Raw genomic sequence first — 18837 nt, 5'->3', positions numbered from 1 at the left:
CAAACCTCCCTATCTAATACCAGACCAGGCTGCCCAGGGCCCCATCCAACCTGGCCTTGAACACCTCCAGGGACAGGGCATCCACAGCCCCTCCGGGCAGCCTGTTCCAGCATCTCACCGCTCTCTGTAAAGAATTTCCCCCTAATATCCAACCTAAATCTCCCTTCCTTCAACTTGACATAGATGCATAGACTCCCTATGAAGCTTTTTCACAGAACTTAAAACCATTTCTCCTTGTCCTGCCCTTGTAAGAGTTGGCTCCCCTCCTGTTCACAGGCTTCCTTTACGTACTGAAAGGCTGCAACGAGGTCACCCTGCAGCCCTCTTTTCTTCAGGCTGAATAAGCCCAGCTCCCTCAGCTTGTCTTTATAGGGGAGGTGCTCCAGCCCTCTGATTGTCTTTGTGGCTCTCCTCTGGACCCTAACAGATCCTTGTCTTTCTTGTATTGGAATGATAACATCATTCCAAGTAAATAGGTAGCATACCTTAACTCATACATCATGTACATCCAATCTGAAATCTACGTTTTATCACAGACTCCTTGGAGTTAGAAGGGAGTACAGTTACTTCTACCGAACCTGTGTATTACAACTAAAAGAATGTGTGCACACGTACAGACTTTCAATTATTTAACATTTGATGATAAAAGCTGAATTTTCTCAATTTGCACTGGAGACTGAAAAAGCAGAAATACAGAAACAAAGACCTTGAATACAAATTTTCACTTTACATTAGGCAGGCAGAAAAGATGTCAAACGTAAAAGAACAGGAAGTGAATTGGTCTCTTATTTTTGCTTTAAAGCATTTGACATATTTTAGGCTAAACAGCTACTTACAATTTTGGGTTTGTTTTTTAAGTTTTAAAATGCGATAAGTGCATATCCATAAAATTTCGTTAACTTTCTACCAATCATTAAATGGCACAAGTCACAGAACCAAGTGGCAAGATTCCAAGTTCTGGACTCATGTCCAGTGAGAAACACAAACCATGAAGAAGCAAGCAAGTGATACCACATACCTACTCTGGGAATTTCTTGGAAATTAGTCAAATTTGTAACACTCCTGTAAATAATTTCTACATTTTATAAAAGTCTGATTATTAACAACTGACTGGGCAAGAGGGAGATCAAGGAAAAACAGACCTATTTCAAGTACACAATGGGAGGATTTCTAATACTTCAATCATGGGGAGTCCAGACAAGAGAATAGATATAAAAGCAGTGGACAACAAACTTATCTTAGAAACACTCCATTCCTTCAGTATTGCAGCACTCATTCCTCCTTAACAGAACAAAACATGCATTTCTACAAGTGAAAAATCAATCCGAGTTCATTAGCCTATTTTTAAAAACCTGAAATGTTACCCTTTCATTTTATATTATGTCAAAAAGAGAGAGGGGGTTACGTAGCTATTTTCTTCCTTGAACAAAAGTTCATGAAAATCTGTACTCTGTTTAAGCAGCTGAGAAGTCAAGCATTCTAATCAGAAGCATTAAGCAAAACAGCAGCTAGTTTTTCCTCCAGAAGGAATCATAAAGAATCATAAGAGACAGAACTCCACCGAGTTTCTCTGTTCCATTCAAAATCCACCCAGTTTCTCTTACCCAATATAGCTTTTTCCTATTGCTTCCGGCAAGGCTCGAGCAATGTAAAACAGTAACTTTAAGCATTTTGAACTGATTTTAAGTAGGCTAATTTTTCCAGTTAATGAAGCAATTTAGGAAGGTAATAGGAGCTACTTAAGAAGCCCAGCTTGATCTTCAAAAGGTCAAGAACACAGCATTAGGGTTTCTATTAAAAAAAAAAAAATAAAAAAAAAATACAATGAATGACAATTAGAGTAAGTATTCCCAGCAATGAGGAAACCACCACAGGAATCATATAGGTTCTCAGTTCTAGTATTCTGGAAAATACCACATGAATTTACTTATCAGGTACCAAACTTCCTAAGCCTCATATGTCAGGGTCATTCATAATCCACAAAGAGCAAAACAGCACTTATTACTGATCTACAAGGTCAAGAATGAAGGAGGCTAGAGGAGCATTACAGATTTAGTATTGACAAAGCAATTTAGTATTTAGTTCATAATTATTCTGTATGCCACTTGATGAGGTCTGTTGGTTCTCTGAGGGCAAGTGGAGGAGCATAGTGTCACAAAGGAGAACTCCTCAAGTGTACCGTCCAAATCATCACCAAATGGCTATTCTTGCAGACAGTGGTAGAAGAGGCTGCTCAGGTGCTTCTGAGTTTGTGATGGCTTGTGATGCTGTGGTGGACTAACGAAGCAGATAAAGTGAGCAGATGCGCAGCCTGTTGTTCCTACCTAGGATATTGATAAAAAGTCTTGAATAAACAGTTAACAAAAACCCTCAAAGTAGTTTTTCTACTACCTTTAAGAAGCACAGTTAACATCAGTTTCCTCAAAACAAAAAGTAATCTGATCCCTTACCACAGAAGAGAGATTTTGAGAAGATGCCAGTGTCTTCTGACCCTGGAGACATTGAAGGCCAGGCGGGGAGAGGCTCCGAGCAACCTGAGCCAGCCTGATACCCATGTTCATTGTAGGGAAGTTGGCCCTTTAAATGTCCCTTCCAACCCTGAGGATTCTATAACCTTTTCCAAGAATGTTAAAGAACCAGAAATGACTTCACATCACTTCAAGCATAAGCTCTCAAAATGTTACGATAGGCAGCAAGTTAAAGTCCTCACATAAAATTGGGCTTGGCCAATCCCTCCCTGAACCTTGGCAAGTATTACTAAAGTCACCAATTAAGAGGGATATTCAGCAAGTTTCAATAGAGAAAAATCATCATACCAACCAAGTTTCCTTATGGACACAAGAGTACATGGAGTGTCTCTCATAGCTTTTTTGCCCACAGCATCAGTGTAGAACATATCAGCTACATAAACAAGAAATAATCTGTTGAATTTTCAGTTAGCTCCTTAAAGATCTGTGTGACAAAGATCTCTTGCTGGAGATTATGCCAACAAATCAGACATGACTGATAGCATATCCACCTCTTAGGGCTAGGACAGATAAATGAATTGGCATTTTCAAGGCAAAACAGTGTCAAGTATGAAGGGCATTTGTGCAACACACAGAATTAATGTGGAACTCGAAAAACAAAAGGAAGACAAAGAGTAATGCAGGTGGGTTATTAGAAGGATTCATTGAGAGCAAATTTTTGAGTCATTAGCACTCATTGTCCACTAATACTCAGTTTTTACCATGTTGAATAAGTTAGAATATCTGAATAAAAATAAGTATTGAAGGCAAAAAGGGAAAGACAGGAAGGGAAAGCATAAAGAAAAGCTCCAAATAAAAACATTCCTACAATACATACACATGGGGGATACATTTATTCTAAAAATGAGGACACTTACAGCCAGAATGAGTTTGGAATCAATTTCCAGAGGAGAACAGTTCAGCCCTTTCACATGATTACTGACAAGTATGCAGAAGTCCATCATAAGAAGATAGAGCACTTCTTGATGCAGCACAATTGCCTGACATTTCCTGAGTGAGGTGTGAAGAATTTAGCAGCAATACCTGAATGAAGAAACTGAGCGGGCGAGACACTCAAGAGGAATATATTACAGAAGCCTCCTGATGGAAGGTACAAATTACCTTGGTAAGAACATTTTTAGTTAAAAGCAAATAAATTACCAGGATACTCCATACAAAAAAGTGCGTGTATACGCGTGTGTGTTTGTGTGTATGTAAAATCAAAAGCTAAGAGAACTTTTTGTTCAGACAAATGTCAGTATTACTTTTTTTAAAAAATCATAAATTATACATGAAGGATTGGAAGATAACAATTTGGCAATTTGAAGAAGCCAGAGAGGAAATCACTGCTCACAAAAGTTGAAGGATTAAAATATCAGGAGGTCCAATAATAAGAATGAAGGCACACAAACCAGAGCCTGAGGAAGTCCACAGTCTCTGCATTGCTCAGCTGGTAGCACAGCAACTTTTGAGACTGAATTTGGTACAGTTGGCACTTTATACAGAGCAGTTTAAGGCAGCTGTATGCCTCATGTAGATCTTATTTTGCTTTCCCCAGCAGATGACCTGCATCCAATCCACCAACCACAAAAGAGTAGCTTTCTACAATCTGCACTACACATGGCAGCAATATTATCAATCAAAGATACTCAGAGTATTTTAACGTGGAATTTAATGGTGTAGCTTTGTTTAGCATGACAAATAACACAAGAAGGATCTACAAAGCTTTTTCAACAGAAGTTCTGAAAAGCAGTAGCATATTCAACCATGGATTAATTTCACCACCCTCTAATTAGGAATCTAGTTTATAAAGCAGTAGAATTATGATAGTGGTGATTATTACCCTTTACATGAAAGATTTTAACTAGTCTTTAACTCAGATGGTTTGAAGAAGCTGAGACTTTTGGAATGAGGAAGATAAGCACCATCATCTGAAAACTGCACATTTTCAAATTTAGCAGAAACATTTAGAATTTAGATTTAGAAGAAACAAATTTAGAAGAAACAAAGAGATTACAAGGTCTGCAACCTCCCATTTACCAACAGGCCTTAAAAAATAAACTACAAATTTACACATAGTGACCTTTACCCAGCTCTCACCCCTGCAGTACAACACAGTGATACAGAGATGCAAGTCTAAACGGATGTTAAGAATCAAACAATTTAAAAGTAACAACACAGACCTCAGAAGAATTCTGGGAGAAATAAAGCACTTAGCTAGGAAGGGCTTAATCCAGTTTCAAGGTATTACATAGGAATCAGGTTTGTGCCAGAAGTGGAGGCAAAAACATGACAACTTGCCACATGCATCTAAGCTTCATATGACTTCTGAGAACAGACAACATTCAATAAAAAGGAGATTAAATCTTTACCACTCAGTGCACTTCTGCAGATTCAGAAGCCCATGCTCTTTGTAATCCATCATATACTCCCTTACAGTATTAAATAGATGAACCACTACATCCATCTTTCTTATTCTCTCCTTCCTCTTCCTGGCTTCTCTATGCCTTTAGCAGATGGAAGGATAAAGTGGTAGATTGGTAGCAACAAAAAGATATATCACATAACTTCACACTCTCAAAGAAGCTGTTCAGTCTCCTCCAGAATATATGGCAATGAAATTTAATGCCATCCTATTTTTCAAGTGTTTGATAGTGAAACATGAAACTCAAATTCAGTTCTCTATCAGTGTTCCAACCTATCAAAGCTTCCTCTGAGTACACAGATAACGTGAAAGACAAGGCCCTAGCTAGGACAAAGAAGTTTAAGTTAGTGAAGTCTATAACGCTCTGGCTGATCCCCAAACTGCACATAAACACACTGAACTCTAAAGGTTAGAATAATAACCTTGTTTACTTGATACTTGAATCACATTCAAGAAGAAGAGATCCATTGTAACTACCTATACAAAACACCCCTATAACACAGCTGAGAAATAAAAAAGCAGGGGTGGGTAAGGGGGAGAGGTACTAATTTTCCCTATTGTAGCTGTAGGCAGTATGAGTGCTGGCTACTTGCCAGTAACTGAAATACAGCTCCTCAACAACATGAACTGATCTGATAAATCAATCAGCGTGACAAACTGATTCTGTGCTTTCCCCTTACACAGCTACTAGTGCTTATTACCATAGCAAACCAGTTCAACAAACTCAATAGAAAACTTATCAGAGCAACAAAAATCATCGTAGGTCCCCAGAACAACTTCTAACAGAAGGGCAGTTGGCTATTAGATCAGTTCAGTCACTCACAAAGTGAGGATAAGCAGAACAGCATTATTGTTAGCAGTGCTGCAATCTTGTTGATTAGGATGCTGTTCAGACAATTTCGTTTCTGGCTCATTTTAAACTCTCTTAAAAAAAAAAAAAATGTTGCTAAAAGAAACAGTTAAAAAAAAAAAAAAGAAAGAAAGAAAGAAATCAGCAGCCTTGTTCTCTCCTGGGAAGCCACTTATATTTGACTCAGGAGAAACAGCAGGTACACAGTAAACCTGCTTAGGAAGCTGAGCCAAGCTAAACTAATTCTGACCTCTCCTTCCTTTTTCTTTCTCCTGACACGTTTCCCCCTCATTTGCCAGGTTAGCTGCAAGCTAGATTAATTTCACAATATAGCTTATTGAGTAGTTTAATGAATAAATCCTTATACCAGTCTACATAAATCATGAAGTACAATAAGTCCAGGAAGAAATAACAGTGAAATTTTGTTACGCATCAACAGAATCAGGAACAGAACAAAAGTTTGTAGCTTCGCTTATTACAGTTACTAAATGACAGCTCAGTAAAAACTGACAGCAGAACTGCAATTACAAACACCTCCTCTTGTTTACAGAAGTTACAGTTTAAGAAACTCTTACTATCTTTGCATGTATAATGCAGAAAGACTTGCAGAGTTTGAATTTCTCAGCTCTCCATCCAGCACACAAAAAATAACCAGCTACCGTATAAGAACATACAATACACAAGTTCAAGCTACGCGTAAAACCATAGACAAAGATCACAGCACTTCCTAGGAACACTTCAAATTTGAATTGCTACCACCTATATACAAGCAGCACAAAACAAGCACAGGTTTTATCCACGCTAATCAAGACATGTATATTTACTTGTATGCTCTGCAACACACTTCCATCCTGAGTGCAAACAATTCAATCATTGCTTCCACTCCACATACTCTGCTTAGCAGGCAGTTTAGCCTTTCATAAAAGCTCCATATATTCTTACAATTGCAGTTCCACAACAGATCAGTGAAATAATCTCAAATCTACTGCTAGATATACAGAGAATTTCTGTCCCCATCTGTTTTTTTAAACTAAGCCTCTGGATGTCACTATTCTAACTTTTCTTATATTGCACCCCTGGGAAAAAAAAAGAAAAAAAGATATTTACAAACACGACAGCAGTAGGCAATGACTTAGAGAGAGGAGCTGATGAGCTGAAAAGGCTTGTGAGAGAGAAGCTCATTTAACACCTTATATTTGAAACAAAGATATTCCAACACAAGCAAAGCAAGTCCCATATGTTTTCTCACATTTTAATCTAAAGATAGCTCACATGATACACTGCATCAACATCCAGTGACATACATATACTAATTGGGTCTAACCATATTTTCTTAATCTGACTATCTAGTGGGAAATAAGGATGGTACGTCCAGGACTATCCTCCATGCCAGTCAGCTGATAGTGCCATAGGCAGCTACACTGACCCAGTGATTTATTTCTGCTGTTATCTACCCTGCTTCTATCACACCCCTCCTCATGCTAGCACCAGCATTCAGATTTCTTTTTTTCTTTTTTGCAAGCTAGTAGCTCCTCTCAAATTGACCACCAAGCACCAAGTTAAAGCAGATCTGTCAGGGATCCATGGAATGCAGATACAAACACATGAGCAGCAGGACCACGCAGTCAGGATTATGGTTTCTCCATTCTAGTAACAGTTCCATGGGAGTTGATGAGGCAAGACAGCACTTCACTATACTTTCAGACTGTGATTTCATAACAACTCTGCAATATCAATTTGAGCTAGTCCCTGCATGACACCATCCCCCTAACAGCATCTATAACTGTTTGTGAACCTGTGCTGAGATCCAGTCTAAACTTAAATCCTGTTGCATTAGGCAAAGTATCACCAGGAGGTCAAGAGAGATGATCCTTCCCCTCTATTAAGCACTGGTGAGACTGTACCTGGAGTACTGGGTCCAGCTCTAGATCCCTCGGTGCAAGATAGGCCCAGATGTGCTGAAGAGTCCAAAGGAGGGTTACCAAGATGATGGTGGGACCAGAGCAACTGGGCTGTGTGCACTAGCAGAGCACTAGCAGATTGCCATAGGCAAGTCTCCTCCTTGGGGATCAGCAAAAGCTGCCTGAATGTGACCCTGGGCACTTTCTCTGGATACCCCTGCTTAAAAAGGTGGCTTTGACTAAGTGACTTCTAGAGATCCCTTCCAGATTTCAATATCCTGTGTCTCTAGTCTCCTTCTAACATTTAAACAACACTCAGATTGAGACTCTTACATGTTTTACACTGGAGTTGTACTAGGAATTTACATCGTGGCCCAAAGCATGACAGAAGCCCAGGAAAATCTTACCAGTACTACTGCTCATACTGGATAATGACTTTATAGCCGTAGTAAGCTTGTTTGCTATTTAGAGAACGTAGAATGCCATGGAAGCAAAAGTTCCAAAGCAGGTATCATTTTGAGACCACTCTTGTGTACAGTCTGTTAGTGGCCTGATAGGTGAAGAGCACCGGGCCAAAGCAACCACTAGCAGACAGACACAACATAACAGAAGTACAGTAGAATCATTAGACCTGATACTACACTGGCATAAAAAACTGCAGTGGCACTATAAAACAACAGCAGAAGCCAATAGCACACTGCACAGTACTTACAGCCACAGGGAAAGTGAGAACACTTGTCCACATAGTGGGAACAAAGATACGAACAGTTCATGCAGGAGTGCTGCGAGTGTGGAGATAATACGAAACACAGTTGCTTCAAATCTCTTGTTTAGGGGAATTTGTTTTCCTGGGAAGTGCACTTGAACTTGTTCAAAAAGAACAAGCTGGAGCAGAAATTCAAACACTGTCAAAACAGATCACCACCTCTGAAACTTCAGAATCATTAGAACAGAAGAAACAGAATTAGATACACTGATGTATCCTAATTCAGGAAAAAAAAAATGTTTGAAGTGACAATGAAGGAAAGAGAGATGACTATCTCACAATCAGAAAAAAATCTGTTTTCATCAGCTTTCAGTTTTCCTAAGGAAGCAACAATAGCAAGGCTATTTGCTGTCAGATGTGAGCTGCATCAACAGATCAGTAGAACTTCTATCCTTCCCCCTAAATAAAGGTGCACTTATTTGTTATGAATTAGCTGCTTATATTATTAAAATATTTAATTTCTACAATGAAAGGTTATTCACAGTCTTTCACATTTTCACAATACAACATAAGGCCTCAGCAAGAAAATTTCAGCTTCCCTGCCTGGAGTTACCTGGCACTCCTCATTAAGAAGTCTCAAGTTACAGCACTGCACTCTGTGCATAAGATACTGTGATAACGTAACAAAAAGCACCAGTTTGTGCCGTAGTGTCTTTACGCAGCCCAGCTATCAGCAGGTCTGCTCTGTGTGTCCACATTGAAGTTATGTGGACTCAACACACCCGCCAACTCTTCACCTGTAAGGTTCCAGTAAAATTGATCAGTGAGGTCAATGACTGTTTTGGAGAACTGCATAAATCCTACTTCTTAAGGCTGCCTACAGTCTGAAGCAAGATTTATAGCCCCACAGCAAAGCCTCTCAATCAAATGGAATGAATTTAACATTGCAAAGTTTTACTCACAGGGCACTGAAACAGAATTTTGAGCCATTCTGATCCACATTTCATAAATTATTTTTCAATATCAATGACTGTGGAACTTGGTTGTTTGGTTTCCATGAACGTAAGAACTTGAAATAAGGCTATTCTTTTTGCCACTTATGTAAAAAAAGACCATACAGTAAAGAGTACTTGTTAGCATGTATTACACACAAGACCTACGGAATCAAGATCCACAGATGACTTGTTACAGCACCTAGTTTTAAACTCTGAGTCATGTATGAGCTAAGCACTTGGGAGTAAGGCACATCCATAAGGAGAAGCCTTGGCATCTCAGGAATGCTTTCTGCTCAGCACAACGTGCACAAAGCTTACCATCTCAACAGCCATTTCATACTGCATACCTATTTAGGATTTATGTAAATACATTCCATTCAATTAAAACACAAAAGTTTTTTTGTTTGTTTGTTTTCGTACTTTCAAATACATTAGAAATCAAGTAACAGAATTCTTGGTAATTTCAGTAACATTTTATCAATGTTTCTCTCTTCAAGACTTCAAGTGCTTGAGCATTTTAACCTGGGACATAAAGTAATATTCCACAAGTCACTAATTAACATAATACCCTGGCAAGAAACAAGCTTTTAATTCTTAAACCCATGCAAACATTCACGTTGGCAATAAGGGTTTGACAAACAAAGAAAACACTATTCAATAACAGAGCCCTTGGAGCAGAGGTCTCTAACTGTCACTGACCCTCAAGCAAACAGTGCACTTCAGACACTAGCCGAGTTATTTCTATCTTGCTGTTGGGGATACAAACAATCTGCTGACTATTAGTCTCAAGCTGGGCAATCAGTATCTTGGAAGGATTATTGCTGACTCAGTTTAGCATTTCCATAAAGCAAGCGGATGAGGCTCCCTTCACATACGAAGGATGTCAAGGTGCTCAAGTAACACCATACTGCAGAAATGCAATCATCAAATTTATATCAATACGGTATATGACTCAAGACATCAAAACAAAGTTGTTCATTCAAAGGGCAAGCAACAGATGATATGTTCTACTTTCTTGTTTCAGTTCTTAACAATGTTTGACAAATCATAATCCACGAACCTCCCTCACCTTTCATCAATTTTTACAAAAAAGAATTGATAAGGGGTAGAATAACTTACAAGACTCCCTTCTCCTTGACATGAAGCTAGCTAAAGAGCTTGGAGACTATTTGACGGTACCACTCATCTTGCTTTGCTATACAGGTAAAACTCTTGAAAAGAGTGAAGAAAAGCCTCTATGTTACGCCAAATAAATTGTATCAACAATTGTATCCACCACTTCCCTCTCCTTTAGAGCTTCCAGACAATACTAATTTTGGCAAGATTCTTCAAAGCTTTAAGAATATTTTGCTGAGTTAGACTAACTGAACATTTCTGTTTCTAAAGTTAATTAGAGCTAATCTAGAAGTTAACACTACAGAATTTGCAAGCATTGACATAACATTTCTAAGCATGTGTTCTAACTCCATTACCCTGACTACTCGCTTTCCCACCACTTTGTTTGGGCTCTCAGCCACAGGCTGTTCCATAGGCACAGCTCTTACTGGAGAGCTTCTCACTATTAAATCATAGCCCACGTCCCTCCTCCATAGCACCCACTAATCACATAATACAGGGCTCCTTTCTATCAACTGAATTTTGCAAAACAATTATACAAAGAAATTATACTCTAAAAAGTCACCACCTTTTGACTGGAATAAAAGAGCATGAAGTGATAACAAAAAGGAACCAATGAGAAGTGTAAGTAATTATATTCTGATTTTACACTTAACAGATCCCAACAAAAGAGCCACCTAAAATGAATTGGAAGAAGCTCCTCAAACACAGCACGCCTGCCCAGCAGAGGTCCCAGTCTACAGCAACGCTTCATCTCACGGAGCACTCAATGCATTTCCGTGCAGCCCTTGCATGTGCTGATCAGGTGCGACTGCGTTCCCTGAACGCGCCCAGCAGCAGGTTCCTATCGGCTCAAAGTCCTCCGCTTATCGAGCAGCCTTTTGGGATTCCAGTTCAGATTTAAATCTGAAATGTCATCAAGTGAGATGGAAGCAGAGGAGTGGCTACTTCATATTAACCTGGGAGAGATCAGTTCACCAGATTTCAGTTTAGTAGAACATCACTCAGGAAGCTCTTCCTATGTATTCTAATTAAGCCACGATCTTTCCATAGGCTTTGCTAACAAATATACATATGTGTATATATATATATGGAAATAGGCTTCCTTTCCTAAGGAATACCACATTCCACCTGAAGGATTAAGAAGAGCACAAGTACATACAGGTGCCTTAACGCCCACAGGTGCCATAACAGGTGCTTAGCACCGCTCCAAACCACACACGGAAGCCACCAGGTTACCACAGATCAGCAGCAGCGGGAAGGAAGAGGACAAGGCTGATCCCCGGCAGCGTACCTGCCCGCGGGCATCGGCCGTGCTCCAAGCACACGGGGCCGCACCGGGCGCTGCCCGGTGCCTCTCGGTTACACCGAGACGCGCTCCTGGGCTCAGCTGTCACCGCACATCAGTGACGCGGACAACGCTATCTCGAGATCAGTGATTTCTGTTTCCTTAAGCAGGAGAGCTCCGTCGAATCGATACAACCTCGCAGCCCCAAGCATCCAAGTGCTTACGCACCAAAATAAATAAATAAATAAATAAATAAATAAATAAAGACAACAAAAGCCCCACAGCTCAGCGCGACCCCAGCGGAGATGGCGGTACCGGATGCCGCGCGGTGAGCGCTGCCGGGCGCGGCACGCAGGTACCGGGAGCCGAGCGGCCGCCCCCGCCCCGCCGGGCCCCGAGCCCGGCCGCACCGCGCGGGAACGGCGCCGAGAGGCCGCCGGAGCCCCGCTCTCCCCCACTCGCCCCCCCCGTGCGGCCGTCACGTGAGAGGGGGACCTCACGGCACCGGGGCAGCCCCGGAGTGAAGATGGGGGGGTGGGGGGGGTTGGGGAAGCGAGGGGAGAAGTGCCGTCGCCATGACAACTTCCAGGGGGGAGGGAAAACTTCAAATCCCAACCGTCAGTGCAGAGCGGCTCCCTCTTAAAGGCACACCGCCACGCGCGGGCTGCTCCCTGCCCCCCGCCCCCCGGGCGCCGCGGCGATGGAGGAGAAGAGGAGGGGGGCGGCCGGCGGCACAGCCGCGCAAACGGCGCGGAGCCGAGACAAAAGGAGCCGAGCGGGGAGCGGGCCGGGCCGGCGGCCGAGGGAAGCACCGAGCGGCCCCATCGAACCGCGGCGCCCACCCCGCGCTGCTCGGGGGCGGCTCTGCGCCTCGGCGCCCCACGGAGCCGCTCCTCCACCCTGTTCGCTCTCCGCTCCCACAAGGGCTCCGGCTCGGGCTCCCCCGCCGTCCGCTCGCCTCTCCCACACGGAGCCCCTCGTCTCTCGCCCGCCCCCGCCCCTCGTCCCCGCACCACGGCCGGGCGAACCCTCCCGCCGCCCCTTCGCTTACCCACACAGTGCATGAGCCGGTGCCGCCAGGAGTCGAGTTCGCGGCGGACTCCTCTACGCTCCGCCGTGCAGCGGGGGCTCCGGCACTGGGAGGCGGCGGCAGGAGGAGCGGGAGCCGCGGCGGCCATTCTGTCTGTTCCCTTTTCCATCTGCCTCTGACCTCACGCCCGCTCATTTACATACGAGCGCGCGCGCCACCCAGAAGAGCCGCGCGCTCCCCCGACTCCCCCCTCCTGCCTCAGCGAGCGCGTGCCCGCGCCCCCCCCTTCAGCATCCGGGGCGGGGAGCGCGCGCGCCGCCTGGCGGAGTGATTGACACGTGTCCCCGAGACGCCACGCCCTCCTGCACCTTCCCGCCTTCCGGGCTCGACCCCTCCCCGCCCCAGCGGAGCGTGGTTCGGTAACCGGGCCGCCAGTAACCCCGCGACAAATTCACCCCCACCCCCTGCGTTTCCCTTCGGAGCCCCTCCGCCTACAAATCCCGTGAGGCAGCGCGCCACCTGCCGCGGCCCGGCCGGGCCGCAATGCATGCCGGGAGTTGTAGTCCGCTGAGGAAGACGGCAAGGGGGGCGGCAAAATGATGACCACCCCGAGGCACTTCGGAGGGGACGCACCCACAACGCTACGCCTTCCCATGAAGTCTCTTAGAGCCGCTCACAGAGTAGACTTCAAAGTTTTCTCAACTGACGAGCTGCTGTTGGTCGCGGCTCTGCCCCTGTCAGCGCTGCCCCGCCCCGGGCACAGCTCGCCCGTAGCCCAACGCTGCATTGCAGCGAGCCGAGTCCAGGTAACGGCTGAAAAGTTGGCACAAACGGAACAGCCCAGAGCTCTGGACGCGGAAAATGGAGCTCGTGCTGTTTCCTCAGGTGTTCCCTGCGTGCCTCCCCTAAACTCTCCCGTTCAGAACACTCCCTGCGCACACTGCCGCTTTTGAGAGTAATGCCGTTTGTTACAGTGCGTGCCTAGTTACGGGACTGACGAAGACTCCCGTTGCCTCCGCTGGCTTTTCCCTCATCAGCCAGCAATTAGCAGGCAGCAACCTCCTTGCTCCCGCCTTTACCTCAGATGTGTGAGCGCCCTGTGTCTTGTTTGCACTGGACTTCAAAACAGTAACAAATACAGCCCACCCTGCCACGGGGAAACAGCAGAGCCCAAGGTAACTCCTGAAAGGCATAATCAGAGCCCACACGAACTAAAATGCATCTGTATCTGAGTAGAATGCATCGATCTCAAACTAACAATATCCTCTGTAGGAGAGATTATAGATTCATTCATTTATTTGGGTACAAGGTGAGCTTTAAATATCTGTTGTGCTTTTGCTTCTTGTGCAGAGCTTTGTGGATATTTCCTTCAGAAATCCTTGGAGGTGTTCTGGGGGGTGAAAGACATGCTGAGAGATTGCCTGCACAATGCAGCCAGAAGTGGCTGTGCTTTCACAGGAATGAACAATGCCTTTGTAACAGATGACAAGTTACATTTTTTTTTTCTATAAAGTTTTTTAGTAGAACCATAGAATATCTCAAGTTAGAAGGATCCATAAGAATCATCAGATCCAATGCCTGACTACACACAGGACCACCCAAAAAACAAATCATATGAATGACCAGTTTTCATAGAAGTAAACTTCATCACTTGTGTAGAACAGCTAATTGAGCTTAATGAATCCAGCAATTAAAAAAAGTGTTCATTTAATGGAATCACTCAGGTGTTCATGGTTTTGATCATGGTTTCACAGGGACACACACATCCTGCATCTGAAGATTCTTTTTTGAGATGCTCATGATTAAATAAGGAGCAGAGAAGACACCCCTTGTTTTGTTCATCTAACACATTTTTTGCTGTAACAGCAAGATTCTCCTCTTTGAGAGACTTTTTCAGGCATTAAAGAAAAAAAAAAAAAAAAAGAAGAAGAAGTAAACACGATCAGAAAGTTGGTGGGCAGATTTCAGGGAGAAGGAAGGAAGAGGAAAGAATTCTAAACAGATTTTCTTTAGCCGCCTGGATTTTCTATTGCATGGCCTTCTGAAAATACTACCTCCATGCAGACATGCCAGAGACTGGGTTTTGAACAACTCCCTCCCTTTGAGATATTTTATTCTTCCTAATCTAAAACTAACCAGACAACCGAGAGGTCCTGCTTAGTCAAACCATCAGGGGTGTTATTTTTAAATTAATTGCTTTTCCTTCTCTGCTAAAATGACTTCCCAGCCAAGAGATTACTGCTTGTATGGACTTGATCCTGCTTTTCTAAACAAGGAAACTGCAAGACTGACTGATGTCAGAAGCAGCAAGGGATAATTTTGATTTAGTTCAGTTTAGCTGATTGCCCTACCTAATTTATAAGGGATCAGCGAGTCAGCTAACTTAGTTTAAAGCTACAGGAATTATCACTATACATGTTTCATCTGCCATATACTAATGTAGTAAAAGTAGCTTATGATTTGGCACTAGATCCCTATCACAATCTGACAGTCTAAATTAATTTCCTTGAACATATATTGGAGAGATTTAACTATCTTATTGACATGTTGCAAAACTGTTGATAACCAAAACCTCTTTATAATTAATCCCTAAAGGTGAAATTCCCTCCTGTACAGACAGCTTTGCAAAGTACTGCTTTGTGGAAACTGGGGTAAGGATGAAGCATAATTGAAACAGTCTAATGTGAACAGTCAAAGCCTTTTCAGACACTGTCAGACACATCCTGAAGTGGTGAGCACAATTTGGAAACTGAAAGTGTTTCTGGTAAACCAAAAGGGTTAAATAAAGAATTGTATGATAGCTTTATGACCAAGTATTGCAGAGAACTATTAATACTTGAAAAATATACCATAGCAAAAAAAAAAAAAAAAAAAAATGAGGGAGAGAGAGAAATATAAAAGAAAAAAAAAAAAAGGGTTTAAGAAAGAAATACTGGGGGAAACTTTTCAATAAATACTATCACTTAAATAATCTAGCCAAACTGGACAACAGTTCTTTCATAACCACTGTGGAATTAGGTTGCCAGTACGTGACTACTTAAACAGTAGCAGTATAAATTTCCCAGCAATTTAGTACATAATAAAGATGTGAAAGATCACAATCTTATGTGCTAAAATACTGTGAATTTCACAGGTTTAGACTGATATATAAGATCACAATCTTAGATACTAAAATACTAGGAACTTCACAGATTTACACTGTACTCTAAAATGCTGTGGCCACATAGTCAACAAATGTATAATTCTGCTACTTCTCCTTAGGAATGGCAACTTCCAAAAGCATGGGTAGGTAGGGAACAATATTTTTCCACTGTAGCTGGATATGTATGGTAATTGACCTATTACTTCACCTACTGCTAGCAGATATCCTACTATTCCAGGTTTGATATACAGCCTATTTATTTTTCTCGAGTGAAGGAGAGAAATAGCTTCCAGAAGAAGAAAGCAGACCAAAAGCTGGCAGTACAGTGTAGCAGGAATGCTGCAAAAAACCTGCTCGAGATGGCAGCCAGCGCAGGTGAAAAGATTTTGCCTGGTCTAATGGTTCAGAATTCATAACAACCTTGATCAAAAACAGCTTTAAGAATCGATTTATTTTTATAAAGGTTGAAATCCTGTGTGATTAGTTGTGGACATCTGGGTAGGGGCTCTCTGTGCCTTGAAGATTAAATCTTAAAACAAAAAATATTATCCTTGCACAATTCCTTGGTATTCAGTGGCTGCACTTTTTTTCAGAAGCATGTAAAATGAAAAGTACTGCTACCTCTTAATTACAGGGTCTGTCTTTGGGAATCTCATCAGTATCGGTTAATATCGCTGTCTTCCAGCATATGTGCACAGCTGTGTCTTTGCACAGGTTAATAGAAAGACAGCCAAGGTGAATTTCAAAATGTACAATAACATTTTTAGCCAAAAACATATTCTTGAATCTCTGGCTAGGGAAAACGACAAAGAAATTCATAAAGTAAAGCTTACCTTAAGTAGAAAGGCAGCAGTAGACCAATCAAGTCACTGATGTACTTGAGCCCATGTTATTGATCTAATTCTAAGCACATGAAACATAATTATTCCAGACAGATGAGTATTTTCCACATACGAGTGTTTTTCACAAACATCTTTATCCCTCATAATGGAAGATAAAAAATTCTTCTGATTGTACATTCTTGCCATAGTGCTTCTGAAACTGTGAGGACCTAAATGAGAGGGTGTTCTCTTATCAGACCATTAAACCTGGCAAAAAGCAGCCAGGCTCATGAGAATATCAACAAATTATCAATACTAGCTGATCCAGTGGAAATGTGACCCCATGTACCAAATTAACACTGTTCAGAGCAAAAAAGATTTAGAATAAAGACCAACATTAAGTATTTCTGATAGACGTGTCCAGTTTTACATGATTGTTTAAGACACAAACAGGGCTTTCAGTTTATACCACATTAGAATACAGAGTGAAATTTTCAAAGGTTGTTTTTAGGTCTTGGTTTATCACTACTGTTTAGAGGCTAAGGATAATACTCTACTAAGGTACTATACAGAAAATTCATTTAATTTAATACAGAATGTTCACTTACAGTGCTAAAGAAAAGGGTTTCTTCCAAATCAACTCACACAAGCAATCACAGAATCCTGGGTGTTGGAAGGGACCTCTAGGGATCATCAAGTCCAACTTGATGAACCTGCTAAAACAGGTTCCCTACAAAAGGTTGCACAGGAAAATATTCAGATCAGAATGGTATTCTAAATTTTACTTTACAGAGTCGCTTCTCAAAGCAGAGCATTATTTCAGTGGACATTAAGGTAGAGAAAATAGAGCTTTAAACAATACATTCTTGCAAGTTGATATTAACTGCTAATATGCAAACTAGAAGAAAGATTCTGGGTTTTTATCCTTTAAAAACCAATTAGAGTACTTTGCAACTAGCAGTACAACAACTTATGTTCAGTACTGATTTAAAACATTTATTATTTTTAAGTGTTCTTCTGAGGATGATAAATCCTGTGTTTCAGCACTAGCCTGTCAGAAGAGGGTACAAAACTGGAGGGAGCCAAGCTGAAAAAAAAAAAAAAGAAAAGAAAAAAAAGAGAGAAAGACAGAGAGAAAAATGAGTCTTCTATAGATTAAGCTGCTGTTTTAACATGTCATTATTTGACTATTAAAATTAAATTTACAGAGAAGGTAAAATCCTATATATACTCCTAAGTAATGTCTCCATAGAACTATCAATCAAGTATTGCTGTATTTTCCTTTCATTTAAACTGTTATCCCATGTTCCACACAGCTGAGCAATGTCACTCACTCACTCTAAAGTTTCCCAAGTGGCCAAGTAATTTAAGTATGCCATCACCAGAGCAACTCTGCAGCTGAAAATATACTGCCATTAAACCCAGAGAGAATAGATCGCTAATTGCAGCTTAATATTAGCAATGGATGTGAAATACTGAGCCAGCCATCAGAGCATGTGCTGATGATTCAAAGTTATGCTATTACTGAAAAGACAAAGAACTGTTTACTGTCCTGTCCTCATGAATGACTTTCACTATTACGCTAGCTAAATTCTCACTAAAGCTAAATGATGGAAGGGCTGCTAGTTCTGCTACAGACATCAGATTAGCTACCTTTTAAGCTAAGGAGAGCATTTTCCACTGGCATTACTCTTCCTCCTTTATATGAAACACGACACTGGTCAAGTTTCCCTGTGTGACAGCAATGCCACTGGAGCACAGGCCAAGACACTGAGCCCTTGGAGCATTAGAGAGAAAAAGTGGTGCCTTCTGGAAGGACTGCAGTGTAAATAGGGAGGTAGAATATTTCACATGTGATGGCAAACTCAGTGTGCAAATGTCTGCTCCAACAGGGAGCAGAGCATAGGATACCATCTCAGAAGTCTCCAGCATCTCTCCAGGAGATGTATGTGCGACTCTTAAAGGAGAAGAGGAGGTATGCCTGTAATTTTCTTCCCTTTGCTCCTCACATTTAAAATAAAGTGTGTGGGTTTTCAGCATTTGCCTTGGAGGACAC

The 18837-nt window shown here is 41.9% G+C and overlaps 1 protein-coding gene across 6 annotated transcripts in view; it reads right to left on the bottom strand.

Moving 5' to 3' along the window:
* The window catches only part of LCORL (ligand dependent nuclear receptor corepressor like), a 73986-nt gene extending 60884 nt beyond the window's left edge, over positions 1–13102 (bottom strand). For 5 of the 6 annotated variants that reach the window (XM_048941359.1, XM_048941358.1, XM_048941361.1 and 2 more), the window contains exon 1: positions 12840–13102. In XM_048941359.1, the coding sequence (XP_048797316.1) occupies positions 12840–12987 (148 nt within the window). In that variant the 5' untranslated portion in view covers positions 12988–13102. The remainder of the gene's footprint in view (positions 1–12839) is intronic. The other variant, XM_048941362.1, reaches the window with a different exon arrangement.
* Positions 13103–18837: the final 5735 nt, after the last annotated feature.

This window comes from Lagopus muta, chromosome 4, assembly GCF_023343835.1.
Source record: "Lagopus muta isolate bLagMut1 chromosome 4, bLagMut1 primary, whole genome shotgun sequence".
Classification (NCBI taxonomy): domain Eukaryota; kingdom Metazoa; phylum Chordata; class Aves; order Galliformes; family Phasianidae; genus Lagopus; species Lagopus muta.
The sequence above is the reverse complement of the archived record's forward strand: the minus strand, read 5'-3'. Positions and strand labels throughout refer to the sequence as shown.